Genomic DNA, 22,856 nt, shown 5'->3' on the forward strand with positions numbered 1-22,856 from the left:
TTTCACTGATACCTAGATTTTCCTGAGTTGTGATCTTTTGTATCTTTTTGTAAACAATCCGTTGAATTTAAAATTGTCAGTTCGTTTTATTTGTAAATACTTGCACGGTGTAAATCCTTCCGTAATGCTGCGTAACAGTTCAATAGACTAGGTAAACAAAATAAATTAACAAACGCAACGTAGTGCTGCCATCTTTCGTTACAAGTCGATAGAAAATAACTTAACCAAAATCACTTCATCACATTGAGTTAAAAGAACCAAAAAGTACAAAGTGAGAAACAAATGCGATGCAGGTACCACCCGGATGCAGTACCGTTGTCGCCTGGCCGGCGCGGCCCACCATCGAGCGAGTTAGATGAAAACGTTCATAAACTGCTCGAACTGTTTGAGTTGTGTGAGGAGGTTGGAAAGCGCGGAATTCGAGGCGCTCCGTTTGGTGCCGTTGAAAAAGTGCTGTTGCTGGTTCGGCTGTGGTTTTGGGACGGCCGGTGCCGGTGGCACCTCGCCGGTGGTATCCCGGATCGCGTCCTGGATGGCACCGACCAGCCGCTGGTAAAGGAACGACTGCCGGCAGATGGGTTTGCTGAGATTCAGATGGTCCTCGCTGGTGAGGTAAAAGTCGCCCGCATCGATACGGGCCGAACTCTCCGGCACGACGTGAATGTTGAGCTTGAACGAAGTCAGCGAGGTCGGGCGTCCCTCGCAGAGGGTGATAATTTTCGGCTTCCGTGCTCCGAGCTGGTCGATCGTGCGGAGGAACGTTTTGTTCAGATGCAGCAGCTGGGTGGAGTTTTCCTCAAGCTCGCGTACCTCGACCGAAGGCCACACGAGTGCCGATGTGTGCTGCTTCAGCTTGGCTACTCCGCTACCCCGGTGGGGCGTTCCGAGGAACATGACGACGCGCGAGTTCTCGGCGATTCGGCGTACGCGCGGATTCGGACTCTCCGCCGCTTGCACCATAATGCTCTTGATCAGCAGTCCACCCATCGAATGGCCGACCCAGATGACTGGCCGGTCCTGACCGACGTCGGAGGTGGCCAGCTTCTCCAGGAACTCGGCCGCTCGCTTTTGCAGCTTACCGTCGTACTTTTCGCACGGACAACCGGTGGCGGACCACTGCGAGAGCGATGATTCGTAGTCGAGTCCCAGCACGCGGATGCTCGGGAAGTCCTTCGGGAGCCACTCCATGGGCCAGCAGAACGAGCGCTGGTCGGATTCGAGCGACTCCTGTTGCCACCGGTCTCCCGGAACGCTGTACCGTTCGCCATTCGTTTGTCCTTCTTCGTCGGCCGCCATCGGAACGTCCGGATACACGACGGACCAGTCCGAACCGAGCTGCTCCTCTTCCTGCAGCGCCTCTATAAGCTCTTTGGTTTTCGTATCACTGATCGCGGGATCCTTTGGCTTAGTCGTGGTCGGCTGGAACGTGAGCAGTTCATCTTTGTATGACGTGATGCCCTCTGAAAGGAAAGAAAAAGGAAAATCAAATTAGATAACCATAACCGAAAACTGTTATCAACTTCAAAACAAAAGCGCGGAGGATAAATTTTCTACAATGGATTCATGGGTTTGGTCCAAAACAAAAATTTAAAAATAAACTTTGAATGAGTTCGTCCTGACGGCACCGAAAATGGAATGAAGTAAAGGAGGGCAGCGGCGTATAAACGTTACGTATGGAAGCACGTCGCGCTTACGCTTACCTTCGGCCAACGTGCTCTCCTCGTTGTCCTCCTCGTCGAAGGAGGACTTTTTAGCCGACCACGTTTTGTGCCAACGGACAGGTGTTGCAGTGCCCGTCTGCTTTGGTCCGGTCGATGATGGCGAACCGGTGACAGTGGGCGACGAGGAAGGCGAAATGACCGGCGAGGACGAGGTGGACACTAAAAGAACCGCTTTATGTTTCTTACCTAGCAGACTGGCGGCCTGTGGTTTGAGATCCTTCTGTCGCCATGTAACGAATACGCCTCCTGTGATGAAATGGAAAAGAACAAAGTGAGTTAGTTTTCGTTCGCGTACAACTTTCAGCACTTTGGATCACCCAACGTACCCAACAGTCCATGGATGAAGACGACATCGACGGCCGGTTTGGCGTGCTGGCGACCGCGCGGGTGAAGCGGGTAAACTTTCGGTGCGTACCGGAACCCGTTCGGGTCGTCTTGGTCGAGGTTTTCCAACGTCAGATCGGCGGTCACCTGCATGCGCATGTCAACGTCTCGCTTCCAGCGTGCCAGCACGCTCAACCAACCGCTGGCGAAAAACGCATACCCAAGGCCCTCGCAGGCGGACAGGTTCGCAACGACTCGGCTCACCAGCAGCTTCATGTCGATGTCGGTTTGGAAAAGCTTTTCCGCCTCCAACAGCATCAGCAATCCGCCGGATTCGACGATGCGCTTGCAGTGCTGCTTACCCTCGCCACCGACCAACCCGGTCAGGTGGACCAGAGCGCTCAGGGCCTGCTTCAGCTGATCGTACTCGAAGCGGGACGGTGACATCTGGTACGTCACCTCGTCACCGTCCGGTTCCTTGATGTGTCCGGAGCTGCCAAACGTTTGCTCGAGCGCATACTCGGCGCATTTGTGTGGGGAAAGCAGTTCCAGCAGAGCCTTCATATCGTGAAGCACCTCGCGCATCTCCTTCTGGACACCGTAATGTCGCGGCGGCAGGAACCAGCGTGTGTCGCAGCTCGAGCGAGCTAGAGAAATTGCCGTCCGATAGTCGCATAGCTGTGCCAAGTGTCGGAAATCCCAATCTAGAGGTGTGTGATAGAGGGGGAATCTTTTCGTCAATAATTGAAATAAATGAGAAGGTGGACACGAACCTACCCTTTAAATGGTCGATCTGTGCAAGCTGCCGGATGGCTTTCAGCCGCTCCGCCTGATCGCCCTGCTGCGCGATTCGCAGCAACCGCCAGGCGACGGAGTGTTTCAGCGCTTTCCACCATTTCTCGAACGGTTGTACGATTATGTTCAGCAGCCGATGTTGGTTCTCGGCGTCGAGGGCTCGTTCGCGTAGCGACTGCCGGTAGATATGATGCTTGATGTAGATATAATCCGGTCGCTTCCGGTCGATGTCTAGGACCCGCGTGTCCACCAGGGACGAGAGAGCTGCGTACGTTCGGTATGCTTCATAACTCAATACTCCAAGTCTAAAAATAATAAAAATACAGATAACCGAATGTAGAAGAGTGTATGTGTGCTAGCTTTTGCGATTGTGAGACAAAAAAGAAAACACCCCACATTCTCGCGTCAATCCCGCCGGGGGGCGCAAACATGTTGACTACCATGCTTAGAAACTTTAAATTTTGCTACGCAGTTTCCCTTTCGCCGCCATCGTCATCAACGTCGGCGCCAATTCAAGGACATCCTAGGTGGCGCGATTTCTTTCGACTTCGGGGGGTGTGTCAACGCTTGATAAACAACGTACGATTTGGATACTTACAGCGATGCTACGCCACAGCCGGAAAACAATTTGGTACATCGTTTGTACTCGATTTGCATGGTTTTTAACGTTTGTTTGCTTCACGAAAGACCGTCCTTTGGGTGTCTGCTGTAGTTTTGGGCACTTTAAAATTTGATTTTAGCACACCATTTCACTCACTGCACCGCTGGCCACAACCAAATTTCAAAGGAAACGTGTTGTGGCACCGATTTTGGGTCAACTGCCGCTACGCAGCGATTTTGTAAGATTTAGTTTCTATTCGTATTCTTCCCAAAACGGTGACAAAAAAGCGGCACAAAAAACACTCGCCTGCTACGGTTGCACAACCAAACCCGTCAATGAACTTCAGCCGAACTAATTTAAGCAATTCTCAACACGAATCGTACCACCGTTTCAAAGGCACACACGAAACTGTCCACTGGTTGAAAGCAAAAGAAGGCACCGCTTTTCGATATTATGGTACTCTGGACGCACGTTTTCACGCTTAATGTTTATTCTTCCAGAAATGTAGTTCACTTTATCAGTTCAGTAGTATAATAGGCACGGCCACGTTGGGGAGGTGCCGATTTTCACGCTTTGTAATATCGTATGATCTCGGGTCTGAGTCTGTTGTCTGACTAATCGCTCTGCACAAATTCCTCCTACTTAACTTCTCGAGCGATGTCGTCAACATGCCTGCCCGAATGTAAATAACAACACAGGCAGTCTCGCTCGCGCAACGCGTCCCCTGTTGGTGTAAGCGAGAAAGCTCTACAATAACAACAACATCACGCCACATATCGAACGTGGAAAACAGATGAACAATGTTGTTTAGCTTAGCCATACGTACCTTAGTCACTGGAAATTGAGGCTAAAAAGCCAATTTGTGGATAACTTTATAGACTATTTACACAACTAACATCTCAAATAAAATACCTTTTCCCCAGGAATAAATTTTGCACACGGGGCATGTTGTCATCGTTCGCAGTTTTTGGGAAAATCTACATTGTGCGGGAGACAAAGATAGCTTGAATGCTCACCTTCTCTTTCCTAATTTCATTGTCCTTAAGTTACTGGTTCAATGACCTTCACACGTGCAAATGTATCGGTATTTACCGATTCACTTTCTGCGCTCAAAATTCGAAATGTCATTCTTGTGAGTCTCTCAACTGGTCATTGTGAGCATCACAACACTTTTGAAGAGAAATGTCATATATATTGGTATGATTAAACCTTATCGCGCTGGTTCTTCATTCTCAATAATAAATCGTAAATATTGTTTACAAACAATTTTACAATACTCCTAATTCATATGAGAAAACTTTAACATGTTTAAGTGTTATCTACAGTTGTAAACTATGAGGTATTGACGAATAAAACGTAACCGTTGACGGAAAACTACAACCACAGGTGGTGTCAAAAATCCAATTCAATTTGACATATGTATGGATTCACCTGCCTAATGTCACCTTGAGTTAAGCTTCTGTCTTTTGACACGCTCAATACATGTTGAACACTCGGACGGATTGGTACGCCATTAGGTCGCGCTCGTCGCGGAGTGTGAAAAACTGACGAAATCGTGTGAACAGCAGAAAGAAATTAAACAAACATCCGCAAAAGTGGTCTGGTAGTAGCTGAAAATCGAGAACAAAGCCCACGTAACAACAACACGACAGGTACCAAGGCGACTACGTAACAGAAGTGTGATGTTCTGTGTTATGTGTGACCCCCCAAATCTAGCAAACCCTGCAGTGAAAAGTGAAGAGAAACAAGTACTCAACTCAACGAAGCTTCCATTTGTGTAGGATTTATCTTTTCTTTCTGTTCGGTAATTTAAAGTTTCCGATTGATGGCGATAAAATATCCGTTCAGTGCGTTGGCTGATGTTGGTTACTGCGATCAGTCGATTTCACAATGCCGAGCAAAGATGTGCAGTTCTTCATTGCGTGAATGGTTAACCAGCTTCGGAGAAAACAGAAAAACGAAAAATTAATTCGCTTCCGTCTGCCTTGGTCGATCAGGGGAGCAAAAAAAAAACATCTCGCAACTGTGAGAGGAAAAGAGAGGGAGAGCGAGTGAGAGAGAACATCACAAATTGGTTGCGAAAATTTAGCACCAAAAAAAGGCAAAAAAAGAGATCTCCACGAATTCATCCGCCATTCTTCGCCTATTCACTATGGCCATTCGTCAGGATGAAAGAGTCAAAAAAATGTTTTCTCTATTCTGTTATCAATTACAATTTTAACTGATTTACAAGAGCATTGATACTTAGAATAGAATTTCTTTTGAAGAATTAAGTTTAATTTTGAAATAGAAATCGGTGCGTAAGTGTAACTGTTTTATGGATCACGGTTTTAATAATTTTGTAAAGTGAAGGCAACAATACCTGATACGATGTTATGGACGGCGCGGGTTCGAATCCCAACTGAGACCGGACCGCCAAGAAGAAGAAGAAGAAGATGTTATGGTGTTGTGGTAGTCCTTCTTTTTCATTTACGAGGACAGTACGGCAATTGAATCCAGCTTCCTGGACCTTCGCAAGCTAACCTTGGTGATGTAGACCTCAAAGGGGTTCAGGTCATACGTCCAATGGTTGACGTTGTCAATATAACCAATCAATCAGTAATGCGAATCAAAGAGACGCAGTCTATGCAATTTTAACTTCAATCAGGATATTATTGGCGATACAAAATGAAGATATTGCATGAATCAAAATTAGACCTCAACGTTGGTGCTGCATTTGTCTGTTGATATATAAAACTGAACTCGTCAACAATGTACAGATGTCATTTAGAACCTTGATAATGTTGATACAAGCAACCGCTGCTTTGTACGGAGTATAAACAATCGCACGTGGTCGTGGTGTTCAAGATGTTTTCTTCGCAAAACCATCTTGGCAACTTGATACCTTACTCATAAACGTTACGATACAGTTCTAGCTTTCATAAATATAACTAAATAACAAATGTAGATTACCAATACAGCTGTTGAAAAATAAGGTTTTCCCTACACTTGTTCTAAATTGCCCACTGTGCACTGCGACTAAACTGGTCTTTCGAATGCATCCTCCATCGACCCAGGCAACCCGCCATGACACCTTGGTTTGTTGGTGTTTCTCTCGCTCTTACAAGTGCTCAAAGGCGGTGTGTATATTTTCGTCATGAGCATCTGGAATTTTGTGAGGTGTCTTAAACCACACAAGTTGTTGAAAAAAGCTACTTTTGGTCGAGCCTCAAACAGGAAACAGTATCCTGTATTGTAGTTTGTTAGCAATACGATATGGTAATAGGAATGAAAGTGTTTCGATGGAAACTATAAACAAATCCTGGTAGTCTTATTCTGCTAGGGTCCTTATTCGAATATTTTTAGATTCAAGCCTTTTCTCAAAATATTTTCCAGTTTCCAGTAACTTGTTTGTTTTCTCCACGCACTCTTCATTCTATCTTTCTCGCTCTTTGGCTTCGTTCTCTCTTTCCCTCTCTTTTATCATGAGAGCGAGGAGAGGTTCCAGTGGATGTTGGTTTCTTTATTTTGTTTTGCTTTTGCAGAGAGATATGGGAAGCGGCGAATCGATCCACGAGCAGCCTCCGCGATAATGCGTAATTCTTCGCGTGTGTAAGCGAGAGAGCGTGCGTATATGTTACGCGAGTAGTATCCGTTAGTGCGTAGTTGTTTTCTTGAGATTTTACCTCCGATACATGGAGAGCCAATCCACTAACTCGCAGAGCGAACTAACTTTCGCAATCTGCCAGAAGAGCAAGAAAGCGCCAGCAGTCCGAAGGAAAAGATTACTTGCAAAAAAGGAAGAAAACTGTTCACAACAGCAAAACCATTTGCTCGTGCAACCAAACAAACAAACGAACAAACAAACAGACAAACAAACAAACAACACAGCACAAAGTGTGCCGCCATCATCCGCGAACGGCGGGAAGCTCAAGTGGAAGAGCGTGGTTGGATGACGAAAGAAACTACTGCGATGTAGTCAGTGTCAGCGGCGCAGCTGCCATCGTGGCCAAATTTGATGAATTACATGGGCGATCGACAGAAAAGCCAAACAACACACCACTACAACTTTGCCCTAGTCGAAAACACTGTCAAATGGAGCTGGAAAAATGGGAAAAGCAGTGAAAACTGGGTTGCTATGTTTTGTTGCTTGTCCGAGTACACATCCGCAACGATATTCCATCGATGTTGTTTGTGAAAAACAAAAATGTTGTATCGGTGTGTGTGTGCCTGTGTGCGCTGCGAGCTGCCATCTTGTCAGCGTGACGTTCGTGTTTTTGTTGTCGTTTTGTTCATTCATTCACATTCCGCTTACGTCTGCTGCTAGGATGTTATTTACGAAACCTGTTTTCGTACGTATGGAAAAAAATAGATATTGGCCGACCCCGGGGGGGTGTGTTTTTCTGCGGTCTATGGCACAATTTGAATTTTTCACGTGCCGGCTCCATGTTGGTTCCCCCGCAGAGCACCAACGGTGCAAACAAACATACAAACATAATTTGGCATTCAAGAGTTATGCGTAGGCTTTAGCTTTTCGTTTGGTTCGTAAACAACAGAAAAATGAAGCAAAAATCATGGTGCAAAACAAAAACGTGGCACTTCATTCGATACGTCACGGGCTCGTCATGTGATGCGATATTTGGCAGTCGATGGATGATGAAGTGGTCGTATTTTTCAATTGTATCGACGAAATATCGAGGAATGTTTTTTTAATTCGTAAATCTTATGTTTTATCGATTCACACCAAAAACAACCCATGTTTCTATCCAAAACCCATCGCCTTACGGTTTTTGAAAGATCGTCCGAACTGCAGTTGTTATTTTATTTTTAAACCATACCCCCCGGGAGCGCACCTCATGAGGACCGGAAAGGTTACGCGGGTTATCGGGTTTCCGAGACCCCCTCCTAAGGGGCACCACGTTTCATGAATCTACGTCTACCAATGGTGTGTTGCAGCTTATCACCTTATCGGTTTTTTCTCCGTGCACAATCTTTTGCCTTATCTATTCGTCCATTCACAGGAATTCACCGGTACGTCTTGGAGCCTCCTCGGCACGATGGCATATTTGCATCGATAAGCTATTATTCATGCTAATAAAGCTTTGGGCATTTCTTCGCTAATATTGCATGTGTGCATTGGATGCGACGTGAAATAATTCCACGAATCTGCGATGCAAGCAGTTTATTTTAAGACCGGATAATGAAATTCGACTGAAATTGCAAACCGGTTCTGCTGTCCGCAGCAGGAAGAGAAAAATACCACGGGTTAGGTGTTTGCACCATTTTTTTTTAATATTTTTTAATGTGTTTAAAATTTTGTTTTTACAGCTGTTTTTACTTAGTGCAAATAAACAAAACAAAACAAATAAACACCAAGTGAGTGCAGTGAGAAAGGTGAAAGTTAAAAATTGATGGATAATAAAAGTGTTCGCGTTTCGTGTTTTGTTTGTGGTAAATGTGTGCGATTGAATTTGAAAGCAAATCGAATTCGGAAAGTGATCGGTGAAAACGTGCTATAAAACTAATATAAAAAAGAAATCCACATTGCAATAATTCACACGGAAGGAGAAGCGTTTGAATCAATCATTTGGGGTGAGATTTTAACAAGGTAAGTTTGATTAAAGATACCAGACATCTTTCGCGTAATTACATTTAAATTCAAGTATTGCTGCCTTTCCGAACAAACACACAGATAGGTTGTTTACGGAAAATATTTACTATTTCATTGCAAAACAAGTGATTCATCAAGTACATCAAAGTTCATCACAACAGGATAAACCACCATCAAAATATACCACCTGTTGAGTTTCTGCATCCTCCACGTCAACAAGGTCGGCGATTTTCATTTCAAGCGATATATTTTTCACTTGTTTATTGCATATTTTCACCAGTGTTTTCATTTCTCAAACATCGCTGTCGTTTCAACGAAAGCTGGTTGATTTATGCGGCACCATTGGCAGCACCGTCTTTTGATGTGGTTTTTTCCCCTGTGTCGAAAAGGCGCCTCGTCGTGTTTTTGAAGTTATTTTTAAACCTCACCATGCACTCGAACACTTACGGCGTATTGCAGTCAATGGTGTTCTTGTGTTTGAAAATAAGTACTTTAAATAAACATGAATCGTGGCCCGGACTGACGTGTGTTCAGCTCATCAGTTGCAGTTTGCTGGCATTTGCATCATGCATTTTGCCCACCGATGTGTGTGTGTGTGTTTATTCCATCCCTGCTGGTTCCTCGTCATTTCCCTCCCATGCCCGTGTTCAATGCCACACACACGCTCGCACACCAATCGAATCTACTTGTGATGCAGTAGTAAACAGCGCTATTTTCGCATCCAACTGATGCTGTGGATGTACTTCTACGTTTTCCACGATTCGAGTACGACGTCAGAGTGGGAGCGGTTGGTTGGAAATGCATCGAAACCACCTTCCCACCGGTGGGAGGGGGATTTCATTCAATCTAAACACACCCCCTTCCACCTCAAGTGCGATCAGGGCCAGAGGCACGGCCCTGCAAATCCCCTATCCAACGCTGAATGACGGTAACGTAACGAAAAAAAAAAGAGTCAAAACAACCCTCAACGACGATGATTTCAGCCGCTCGTACTTTGAATTGCAAAGTTGGATGATTTCACTACAAGATTAATGGCAAATGATTAACTTCGCGTGCATGTTTCGGCTTCCAGTTACTAATTGAGATTAGTACTGCTGGTGTTTGTGTTTTGTTTTAAAATGCACATGTTTTGCGTACTGTTAAAATGTGTCGTAAAGCCATTCAATTTTCCACGGCCGATAAGCATGTGGTTTCATTGAACGCTTTTCTCTGAAACGTTATCCGCAAGGGTGGGGCATTTAAAAATATATTGATGGTAGTTGTTTTTGCAATTTTAAACAACTGAACAATGAATTTAATGTTTTCCCTTATCGCCACGTTTCCTTTTCAACATATAATCGTTGCCCTCTGATGTAGCTTGCCGATTGGAGGATCGTATTGCAGATAATCTTTTTTGGCTTCCTTTTTGCAGGAAGTGTGCAGGGGGACAAAGATTAAAGATTCTCTGGAAAACAGATGAATCAAGCGGTCGTCTTTGATTGCATCCGATTGGCAGGATTTGTTTTCGATTGCGCTTGAAAGGTTTCCATTTTCCTCACCCTCCAACAGTATGGTATCGTGTGCGGATTAACGTATCAGATTGTAGTTATTCGAAAGACTTACAACAGGTTACATGCAATCGGGGGGAATGTTTGTCGAACAAACACCCTTCATAGGGCTTCAAAGTAGCAACTGTTTGCGGTTTTTTTCATTTATTTTTCTGTCCGCGATACAAATATGACCAACACACTTTACTCCAGAGTCAATGGAAAAACTAAACCGCTTGGCCTTTGTATGGCTGGTAATCTACTCGAGGTTCGCAAATCACAATTGCAAAACCCCGAACGAGAGCCGGAGATGAATGGGCGGAAATTGAGTGCGGTTTTGTGGCCGACTTCCTGTCCTCAAAGATGCAACAGCGTGTATTCATCGCCTGCGGCTGCAAATCACATTCTGCCTCAACGGCCATTTTCAAGTCGTGGGGACATGCAACAAAACGTAAACAAATAGAAGCGGAGAACACACCGGGGAATCTTTCGTCCGCTTGGGCAGGAAATGCTTCCCTCCTCTCCCGGAATCCCCCACCGAAATTGCAACCACTTGGTGATCTGTTTTTTTCTTCCTTTTGAACCGGTTTTGGAGGAGGTTTGTTTGCGTCTTGCTTACAAATTAATGAACTCCTCCGTGTCGTCGGTCGAGAGGTGGACTAAGAGACCCCCGAAAGCAGGAAGTCTTTCGCAGCAACAGATTACGTTGCATTATAGTATAGGATCCCCCTCATCCGTTGGAGCAATTGTCCGCGATTGGCTGCCAACGTCGTTGCGTGTGCGGAAGGGGTTAGTTGAATGCAGCACAGTTTTCCCTTTAGCGTGGCCACGAAAAGATTGGCACCCGGTGAAAGGGAAAATCGCGGGAAATAAGGGTAACTGAACCTGACGTGCTTGCTTGCTAACATCGTCGTCTTTCAATGGTTGAATCAACCCATCCCTGTTACTCCGGAAATTACGTCAAATCGACTGCGGAAAACGAACGGGCTTTTGCCCTTTTTTTCGGGTGGTCGCCTTTCGTGATGCTATATCGATTGACAGTTTGAGCTGACGCACAACGGCTGCCGGATATCGGCGGGGGCACCCATCACAATCCGATCATCACCACCGGCAGCACCACCACCGTTTATCGGTCATTATTTTTGGCCTCCCGTTGACCGCAGGTTCGGTCGTTGGTGAGTGACGTTTGATAGCTTTATTACAGCTGACGATGGATACAGTGGTCAGGGAGTGGTCATTTGCTGCACCTTTTTCAAATGTGAGGAGGAAGCGTTTCGTGCCCATCATAATGGAGAGAGCACATGAATGTGAACCAAGTAAGATAGTGGTCACTTCCTGTAATTAGTCACTCTTGGCTTTTATTCAATGGGAAACAGTATGTTTTATCTATTTGCTTCGAATATGTTGCCAAACGTGCATCGAAACAAGTTAGCTTGACATTTGGAGTACATCTTTGATTCTTGAATAAAAAAAAAAGAGAATGAATCAATGAAATAAATTCAATCATCTGTTGTTTGCATTCTACTTGAATTTGACGCTCCTACATTTGGAATTCACATAGAAAACTGATAAAAGTAGACAACGTCAAAAGTATGTATTTCGCAATTTATTTACGTTGCGCAACCTGATAATAAATTAATGAAAACTATCTATATATTTTTACAACAAAACTACACTGTCCAAGAGTAAAAGTGAGTAGTGAAACGAAAAATTAAAATCCCAATTTCGGTTTGTTTACTTCTCCGATGACAGCTTTCGTTTCTGTTACGTTCGGTGAAACTTTCGCTATACTTTCACATTTGCTTGAATGTAGCGACGATGTTAGAAGGGTAGAGAAAAAAGGAAAATAAAATAACACTTTAATTCTTTATATACTTTATCTTCAGATACGGTGCTAGAAGGATAGGGAAAAGTGACAATAAAATAAAATGAAATGATGAAGATAATCTTTGTGTGAAATCTCATCGCTTAAATGTAGTATTGTGCCTTATGAATCTTTTGGCGCGATTCATTCATCTGGATCTTTCACGTAAGATTCATTCATGAATCTTTTGGGATTCGAATCATTATTAATCTTTCACTAATGTCCATGATTTTTCCATTTGCGTGGATCATGCGACCAAAACAAACAAAAAGATGGTCCCTCTACCCAGTTTTGGCTCAACACTTTTCATCAGTTAATAAATCTTTGGGATTCGTGAATTTCTGATTAAAAGATTTATGAATCTCTGAAATGCAAAGAATCTAACAGATTCATGAATCTGAATCTGAATTGCACAACTCTTCTTAAATCCCAAATTGTTCTGCAAACAAAAATCACATGCCAAATAATATGATACTTCCCAAAGATTCGCAACTGTACTATTGTTATAACTTTATTTTCTTCATTTGAAATCATCGTATTGTCATGTGCTAAAAACTTTTGATTACTTCCTGGCAAGGTATTGATACAAAAAAAAAACTGAATTCCGAGATGATTCATACCCCATTCGATGGCGCGGGGCAACCTATCTCTGACCCGTTCTGTCGCGAGGTCATACCGGAAACGAGTGATAGACAGAGGAAGAGACCAAAGTAATACCCATCGGAAGCGCCCTTCTTGTTTTTGTCACAATTCACCGCAAACGGCATTTTCGACGGGCATTGCGCGACGATTCGAACGACGGAAGTGACACCACCATTTGTCGGATGCGTCGGATGATGAATGGTGGCCGTGCACGGTTACGTCCGTCGTAGGTTTTTGAGTTGATTACGAAAAAGGCAAACGAAAAGGGTAGGGAAGGGAGGGTGTTGGATGAACCATTTGGGATGTTTGCACGCTACTTTCGACGCGGCCCACATCACCTTATCGTGAGTTCCACTAAAGGGCGGGCGTTAGGTAGGTGGACCTCTTCGGTCAACATCGTTTACGGAGAACTGGCGGGTTAACCCACCCCCCGCCAACCCCGGGACTGATAAATGCCTTTCGAACGCCCACGTCAGCACGTTTTCGGGGAGGCGTTTCGTTTGCCCGATGACAAATTGTCCTCCCAAAAACGTTCTCCTTTCTCGGAAGTGGTGGGAAGTGGATACGAAAAACTGGGCATCCAAAGTTTGGTCCTTCGGGGAGGAATTGTCGCACAGGGGTTAACGTGTGCAGTTGAACTCTACCCGAACGGGCTGTTATAAGCCATTGTCACAAGAAATGTGGGATACAGCCTACGTTATCCACTTCTGAGTTCACCTTCTCGTGGCGTCAAATGTAGTTCCCCGCATCTTTATGGTGAAAGCTTTTGTAGCGCCTTTATTGCGTTTCAAATCTTGTTTTTCTTATCAATGAAGTTGAGAATAAAAGAGGCTACTTTCATCTCCACTATCTACTACGTATTCCTTTTACGTTTCTAGTTCCATGTTTTATCTCCAAAACACACGCGAACAACTTGCATAACGTCATTGTCTCGATGCGATTGCATCTACAACCCATACGTTTTCTTTTTACTCTTTCTCCATCCAACCCATTTTCACCGGATGCCCCAAAACAAGGTGTTGGAGCGACCAGTTGATACAGGTGCCGGTTCGATCGGCGGTTTCGCAGACGGAATTCCGGGAAGATAACGAAGGTCGCACAACCTACGCAGAAACAAACAAGTTGATGATCCGTGCCCGCGATTGGTGTGTCGGCCGACAAAACAGCCAATATCTTATCACCACGGAATTTTCGTCACGGAACCAATCGGAAGCCGCGCGCGTGCGGACCCTTTGAAAAAACGTGCCGACGTGTGAAACCGGACTTGAGGACTGCGGAATATGAAGTGGTTATATTATTTAGTTCGCAGCCATCAAACGGTTGGTGCGGTCCAGGTTAGTTAGGTGGAGGAAGTGGCTCGGTTTAGGTTGCTCAAAGATATCCAATCAGCCTGCGGTGGTGGTGTACGGCGTAACCGGGATAGTGTCTTTATTCAAAACAAAACAAATTGGACATTTCCTGGAAGCATATTTTGGTGGCGACGACTGTATCATCAAGCCGTTGGAATTCGCGTAAGTTCCTCTAACAGATTCCCGTGGTTCACATGGGAACTGCTCTTCCCGACTGTAGCCGTCGTTTGGAATTAGATCTTGACGCTTGCGATATACCTCTTCCATGCTGCGTTCTGGAAGGAAGAACTCGTTAATCGCAGGATACGGGGTCGGTCAATTGGCGTGATTTGTGACGTCCTCTCCCTTTAGTGTCGTTCTATTCTATTTGATCTAACTTATGCCAAAAATAGTAGAGGAGTAGAAAGACCACTCTATTTCTCTTCCTGCGATTTGCACCGGACCGGAGGCAGTAAATATTCTAGAATGTGCCATAGAAAATCGTTGGCGGGAGCTACCAGGCTCCGAAAAGTTTTATGCGCCCCCAAATTCTCCGAGGACTTCGTTTGCATACCTCGAGGCTATTCTCAGTTGATTTGTTTTTCGAGGAAAAAATCATCAGCCCACCAGGAAGGAGCCAATGCGCTTCCATTTCTAGGACGTTCCTTTTTTGTACGGCCCGTTCCAAACAATTTCCTACACTGTACAACATTACCACGTAGGAAGGCTGAAAGCGATCGTCGTACACAAAGTGAAGTGCAAATCGGTCCCAGTGAAAAAGGAACAAATCGTGGACAAGGAGGGACGATGGCCTCGTTTCTTCCCTATATGTCTACGGTCTTTATTTTCGCATCCTTGTGCACTTCGAGCGGCAGCTTTTGATCCATTCCAGCGAAAGAAACCCTGCGCAGGGAGAATGGAAATGTCAGACGGTGCGTCCTTCGTTGTAATCGGCGGGACTCGAAACCGGATGCTCGAAACCGGCTGTGTACACGTGTGTGTACCTACCGTTGCTTGTGTCAGTGTAAAGGACATCTGCTCGTCGCCCCGGGGTCCCAAAATTCCTGGTAGAGCGGAGTGGTTCGCCGAACCCAGACGCTGTATTTAACCTGACGCAGAACCATTCGAATCATCGTCCTCTTGCATGAAAACAGCGAAGGAGAGGAAGAAGGAGGAAGGGGGAAAACAGGAGCCGCCAGACGGAGGATAACATCCCCATGGTGAAAAGTGTGAAACCCAGACAAACAGACAGATTACGAGTCGGACCACGGATTTGCCTACCTTGGTCCTTGACCGTGGCGTTGTGAAGGGCCATGTCTCGCAACCAACCAACTACCAGCTGTCATGCGAATTAGGACGAAATCCACACGACATCGAGGTTTGACAAGGGCAAACTATGGGTGTGTTTGTAGTGAATTGGAATGGGTTTCTAACTGCCATTCGCTTGGGAGGAGACAACGAAGGTGAAGTGGACGACTAATGGTCTGTCAAATTGAAATCATACGGTAGCAGAGGACGTCATCAGACGTGTCTTTAGGGTGGTTTTACAACCAATGCGCTTAATGGAATTTGTTTTGATGTACTTCTTTTCTATATCTTTGTCTTGTTACATCATTACACTACGCATTTGGTTAGAGCTCCACTTCGTAGCATTCCAAACGGAAGTGCGTCCAAAATTATCAGCATAGTAAGGTACCGGGACAGCTCAGTGAACTGATAAGATAAGCCTAAGCGCTGGTGGAACGCAGCCCACTGCGTTGTGTGTAATGTCGTCATCGGGAAAATACACCACGTCCCGGAAGCCAACTCCGGGAATTCCTCGTAACACTTGTTATATTTTCCCAGCGAATGGGAGATTTATTTTTGTTTGCTTCAATGTCCGCGGCGAGATAAGGAATTCCAATTGCAGACGTTGTGTTTTGAACCGGAAAAGTGGGTAAATAAGCGTGTAGGCAATGACAGAAGGAGACAGAGAGGGTTGGTTTGTTTTCACAATAGAAATCGGACACCGATTCAACGCCGGATTCTCGGAAACCACCGAACACATGAAGTGACACTTGCCAATTTCGTAGCGTGTTTGTCTGTCACCTACGAGCCTTGGCACACGCGTTACCGAACGAAAGACGTCTGAAAGACAACCGAATTTGTCGTTCGTTACAAGTTTGGATTTCCCCCGAAATTTGTACCACCAACAAATGGTTCGAAATCGTAAAGGGCAAACATTTCGTACTGGGACTTTTCGAATCGAACACAGCATAAGGATCATAATGGTCGACTCTGAAGAGTTGCTTCCCAACCAATCATGATGGGAATTCTGGAAAATTTAATATGTCCTGTTTATTTGTGATATTTTATCAAAAATACTGCACCCATGATTCCGAACCGTGTTTGCCCGGGGAGGAAAAATATTTTGAATAATTATCTCCTTTTAGTTTCTGTATCAATCCTCGCCGTTAAAAATGTTGAAAAACAACTGGGTCAGTTACTTTAATGGAATTTTTAGTCAAATTTTAATATTGGTATTAATTTTTCGATTTAAAAGTGTTAGAACAAGGTAAACAGGTAAACACGATTAACGGGTCGATGTGCCTTAGAGAGCTGATTATTTTAATTAGATGCGCCGAATCTATGGACGTTTATCACCGTACGATTGTTTATCGCTTTGGCTGAATGTGCGATGTATTTCTCTACCAACAAATTTTGTCATCAGACTTGATGGATGATCGGCCATTGAATAGCCAACGGTTTTTTTATCGCACTCCATCGCTTCCACTCCATCTCTCTTCTTTAAATTGCGTATCAACTTCGCATTATTTTTCCACCATGTGAAATCCTTCAACCGATCCATCGTCCGCGGAGATGCAACGCGGCTGCAAAATTGCGCCGAAGCAATTGAGGAAATCGTTGCGGTTGTCATCAAACTAAACTGGTTTGTTGTTGTGCTTCTGTACTCGATTGCCTAAAGAGAGGAAAAAGAAGAAGAAGAAGAAGAAGTGGTTCAGTTCCAGGGGAAGACATTACGCGCTCAACTCGAGATACATGAGGTGCTCGAATCGAGGAGGTAGACCACCGTCGAAACGATGCCTGGAAAGGCTAGAGATATATTGACGTGTGGCCCCCCACCCAGAGGGACAGGCTACAACACGGTGTCTGGTGCAATGTTCGTGGAGGGTCTGACGTAAGCTTCCGTCTCTCCAGGGTGATGTTTATCCGCGGAGGTCCAACTGCTGCGTTACGGGCCAAACGGCTCAGTCGTGTTTCGTTACGCACAAATAAGCAGCAGTCGTAGCATCAGCGCGAGTCTCGGTTGGGGATTTCTTACGTTTATTGCGTCGCGAAAGGTTTACCGCGGAACATGTGTGCCCTGTGACTCGTCAGAGTGTCAGAGCGACCTGAAAATTTTCTAATAGTTTTCTTCTTTAAGGGCATTTTACGAAACGAATCATATCATCATCAAAATATGATTATTTATTTACACTTCACCTTGTTTCATTTCAATAAAACCCTCATATGGATATGGCCAACCATCTGTTATCGTTGCTTACAGTGTTTCGATCTATATAATGGAATTTTTCAATTGGTACAGAGAACATTTCAAAAGAATCGAGGATATTTTCAATCGGTAGGGAGAACATTGCAATCATATAGGGAAATGTGCATACCAAACGGGGAGCCTTGCAACCTCATCTATTAATGCAACTAAAATTTGTACCTTTCTTCATTCACTAGCTGGCAGATGTGTTGTTTGAGCAACTACCAACTACTCGAATTACAAAAATTGACAAATAAAAGAATGTTTTTGTAATTTAGTTGAAAAAAACGCTGAAAGTGCTTTTCAAACGCTATCTTATCGATTGAATCATCATTGACTTACAAAAACGATGAGCTTAGCGAAGTTCTTAGCTTTCTCTCCTAAATGATTGCAAAGTTTTCCCATTGGGATTGAACGGTTCCCCTTGCTATTTGTAATATTCCCCTGTATGATTCCAAAGTTCCCCGATACGTCTGCAAACATCCCCTGTGTCGATGAAACTTTCCTTCTATCACTTGAAACATTCCATTATGTAGAAAGAAACCCTGTAAGTGGTAAAGTTACTCACTCTCCAAACCAATAAGACAAATCTGATTTTTGTCTAGACTTAAAATGAGAAATTGACCAAATGCTTTGTTTAAGAATATTTCATCAGCATGTCTCTTGGAATGTCAGAAAACATCTGAACTTGTCTCTTTCGATGCACTTCCAATGCAAACAAACTGAAAGAGTTCATCATTTCGTAGAAGAAACTTACAAGTCCAAGTTTGTTGAAACTTCTCCTGGTCACGATTTGACAGGTTCCCGAGGAATATCTATGGTTTCATCAAAGGAATCGAAAGCAAAACACGTCTATATACTGTAAACTTCTGAAACGGAGGAACGGTTCTGGAAACAATTTTTACTTCCTAGGTTTCCAAGACCAACGGCGAGGGAATAACCCGGGTTTTCCAATGGAACAAGCTGTGATTCCTTGGCCACTGGAGGAGTTTTTGGATAATTCCAGCGCATCTCTTCTACCGGTTTGGCTTAACTGTTTACCCTTGAACGTGCGTGTGGTAAGTTCGGCAGGGAAGGAAACGTGCCAGACATACATCTCTCTTCTTGCTTCCCATCGAATTGACGAGCCGAAATGAGCTGAACTCATCCCCTTCGTGGTTCGGTAGAAGAAGCGCATTTGTGGCATCAGTTGTGGATGATGGATTCCGTTGTCTTCCGGAGGGAAGGTTTCGCCTGGCCATTGGCCTCTCGTCGACCGTGCGGTTACCCCTTCTGCCGATGGTTGTTTTCGTGACCAACGTCTTGGAAGGCGCGCTGTGTGTACGTGTGTCTGAAGCAAAGCGAGAGAAGAATCAACACACCTTCGATGAATGAATTCGAGGAACTACGTTCTCCGCTCTTCCAGCGCAGGTTCGCCGAACCGCTTTCGACCGTTTCTCGGATCTCTGGAAGACTGGTTTCTTCTGTTCGTGGCCATCACCATCATCATCATCACCCTTCACTTTACGCGTCGATACACCACCTCACTGCCGCTCGCTTGTTGTTGGCTCCTCCTTACGTCCCGCTGCCGCCGGCATCTTGCGTTCGATCCGGTTTTTGGCCCCCGGGACCACGCTCGAACGATCGTTACGATGCACTTTGCACATTCTCCTCGGTAGAACGAACGCGAACGGAGCAGGATAAGAAGGAGAAGTAGGAGGGGAGAACAGACCGACGCCGCGGCTACTTCGGTGCTTTGGTGCGCCGGCTATTGCCCTCCGGTGTCCGTTCGCTTGAGCATATGTGGTGGTAAGTTTGTACCAAAAGGGAGAACCCCTTTACCAAGGTGTGTTCCTCTAACCCTTGGAACCCTGTTTTCCCATGTTAGGTCCTACCCCCCCGGGCCGAGAGCGCACTGAAACCTGTCTCGTCGATGGGATATTTCTGTATTTTGACTCTCATTTGGAAGTTTTCCTCGGTCAGGTGTGGGACGTGTAGTTGTGCAAGCACACCGGCGGGAACTACAAAATAAACACACACACAAAGAGGTGCTGAAAAGTTATAATTGCCTTTAATTTACGGTGAACAGCTACAATGGACACCGACTTATGATGAGTCTCAGAACAAGATGGGTTTTTTTTAAATGAAATGGTGATGGAAGTTACTCACAAATCTATCGCTTGGGCAAGTAAGAAAGAGAAGTTAGCGTTGTTCGGGGCCATGGTTATCCAGAGAACGATCGGAATATTGGATAAATGCAAGCTGTATATGAATTCCTACATCCGTAATAGATGGACTCTTGGAAATATAGTTTAATTTTTCAAAAATGTACCAACACAAAATTGGCATGGTAACACAACATCGGTAGGGTGAATGGCCCTCCCTTGTGCCACTAAAGCCATCGTACGTCGTCGCCTTTAAATGAATTCAACTTAATGACCTCAGAACGTGGAGCTCAAGAGAATGAGTTAAAGTTGACGCGATAAGGAAATTCAATTAAATGCAAAACACTCTCCAGTTGTTGGTAGCCGGCAGACACCTTCCGGCCAACGGTGCTGAGAGGGATGGAAGGGTTGCATCAAGTCCCTTAGCTCGAACGACGACCGTAAAGCGTTCAAGAATACATTCATAGCTGGTATTTTAGGTGCATTTGACTGACTGGTCGAAGCTGTAGATCCACGGTTATTCAAATGTTTCAGATGAGTGGAGTGTGTCGTCTCTTCTTCCTAGTTCTTGTTAGTAACAATGGATGGAAGGACATGCAATTTATTAGTCCTTTTTCATAAACATGTTCACTCAAATTGTACCGCAGATTTATTCGCAAATACTGATACAGATTCTTAGAATTGGTCAATGCAGACAGGGTCGATTCTTTCCATCCGTCAACAGGGACTCTTACCTTCGAGGAAATTCATCTTCAGAATTACGTTTGTACTCGAATTGTACGCTACATTACATTGCCCTGACAGATCCTACAGGAGTGTACTTTGAGATTATTCGGAATGTCAGAGTAATATAAGAGCATGTTTGCAGATCCGAGAAAACGTGGCCTTGTTACTTTCTTATGTTTGTTTCCTAGAAGATATAGTAATATGTACACAGTGCCAATCGCTAAGTGGGATACCTGAAAAAAGAACAATTGTATAACTTTGCGGTCTATTTTAGAGTACTTAGAATTGACGGCAATTTATTTCGCTTATCACATCTTCTTTGTCCATCTTTCTACGAAGTATCTGTAAAAAAAAGGTCACCAAGGAATGATCGAGAAAATGTCAAAAGTAATTCTTTTACCAGCTAAACGTAAAGTTGGACATCTGATTTCCAACTTTGATTTGTGGTTTTTCACCTATTTTCAGCAGCTTTTAATATTTCGTGTTATTTCTTTAAGGTTCTATGACAGTGTGTTCATGTATGGCAATATTTTTACTACTATTGCTATTTTGTTTTTCATATTGCTGTTTTGTTATTGATTCGTGCTATAAAATGTATTTAACACAGAAAATTGCACCAATTTTTGACATTTCAACCAGGAGACTCAGAATAATTCTTGTTCCAACGCCACGATGCTGCTACAGGTTGTGCTTCAGTTTTCATAATTCCACCATTGACGTGCTCCGTCCTTCCGGGTAATGTCTTGGTACCTTCTGAGACATTCTTAGCAAACGGTCGTTTGTTGTGCAGTTGGGCTCGTAGTGGGTGAGAGGGAATACGGCGACCCCCGAGAGATGCGCTTTGTCGCAGGTATCGTTTTACCTACCTTCTGCAACTCATGATACACCAATGTTCATAAGGCGCGTATTTGTTTTATATCAGTTCCGTTTCACTTGGAGTTATTCCGGTGTGCTTTCCGTGGATGGAAATGCATCGATTGCTGGCCCGGCTAAAAAGGGTGTTTCCTGTGTTGGACGTAACCACACCGGTTCCAATTAGACTTTCGAGGAAAACACTTGAAAATAACTCCTACACTCTGAAATTATGCAAATTTCAACATGGCGGGGGATGTCTACCTTTTACCGGAGACAATAATTCGAGCGTCTGTTATTACTTAATAATGGTTTCGATTCCTGGAAGATATAATCGATACATTTTATGCTCTCTGCTATCTGTTAGACTGATGAAATTTTGTGGAAAACGGAGGGGGGTTTAGTATAGACCGGTGTTTTTACATAACGCAAATGCATATTTCAACAGCCCAACATTGAACGTCGAGTCGTAGAATTTTGTTTTTACTCAAAGTTATTGACGTAATTTCATGGCCAGCGGTAAATTGAACGTAAAAGAGAAGTAAGAAGAAATCCGGCATTCGTCTTCTTTGGAAAGCAATTTGCTTGCCTTCGTAAAGTTTTGTGAGATAAAGTAAAGTGTTGCCATATCTCCTCATTTCTCAATTCCTTGTACTCAGTTCAATATTCATTCGAGGAAATCACACACACACACACACATACGATGTTTCCATCCAACCGAGGCGTGTTGATTTCTAAGGAGCGTAGCAGTAGCAACAAACCACATCCTTCATGGTGTACGGCTTCCCTGGAAGGTGCGTCCCCAAAGAGGATTTTGTTGCTCCGAGTTTTCCAGGAAAATTGCGCACCCCAACCGCGCGCGGTGTGTGCTGTTTCGAGCGTCGTGGTTGCGTTGTGTAAGTGTTAATAATTTCCGGGAATTGTGATTCCGTTGGGATAATGATGACTTTCTTATCGAGCCGCGCCCCACCAATGCTCTCATACAACCTTTGTTTGGCAACTTTGTGGTACGTGCGATCGTTCGCCGACGAAACGAGAAAATGAGATTAGTTCCGGGAACGAGACCAAATCTCGATGTTTAAAAAACCCGGCGAAAGGTAAAACGCAATTTTTCCAACTATGTTTTATCTTTCGGGTTGAACATTTATTACCCGAAAATGGAGTCTTCGGTTTTTGTTTTTAATTTCTACCATCTCCATCCCCCACCCGAT

At 44.4% G+C, this 22,856-nt stretch overlaps 2 protein-coding genes across 3 annotated transcripts in view; one reads left to right on the top strand and one right to left on the bottom strand.

Moving 5' to 3' along the window:
• Window positions 1-74: 74 nt before the first annotated feature.
• LOC131271992 (protein SERAC1) lies at window positions 75-4,000 on the bottom strand. Its single transcript, XM_058273591.1, has 5 exons — window positions 3,439-4,000; window positions 2,823-3,145; window positions 2,048-2,749; window positions 1,908-1,967; window positions 75-1,460 (listed from the first exon to the last, which is right to left on the bottom strand). Exons 1-5 carry the CDS (start codon window positions 3,495-3,497, stop codon window positions 352-354), a joined length of 2,253 nt encoding a protein of 750 aa, XP_058129574.1. The 5' UTR covers window positions 3,498-4,000; the 3' UTR covers window positions 75-351.
• Window positions 4,001-4,947: 947 nt separating this feature from the next.
• Window positions 4,948-22,856, top strand: part of LOC131261131 (mucin-19) — a 47,681-nt gene continuing 29,772 nt past the window's right edge. The window contains exons 1-2 of one of the 2 annotated variants that reach the window (XM_058263053.1): window positions 4,948-5,218; window positions 8,749-9,028. The gene's annotated coding sequence lies outside the window, so the exon portion shown is untranslated. The remainder of the gene's footprint in view (window positions 5,219-8,748; window positions 9,029-22,856) is intronic. The other variant, XM_058263052.1, reaches the window with a different exon arrangement.

This window comes from Anopheles coustani, chromosome 3 (genome assembly GCF_943734705.1).
Source record: "Anopheles coustani chromosome 3, idAnoCousDA_361_x.2, whole genome shotgun sequence".
NCBI lineage: Eukaryota > Metazoa > Arthropoda > Insecta > Diptera > Culicidae > Anopheles > Anopheles coustani.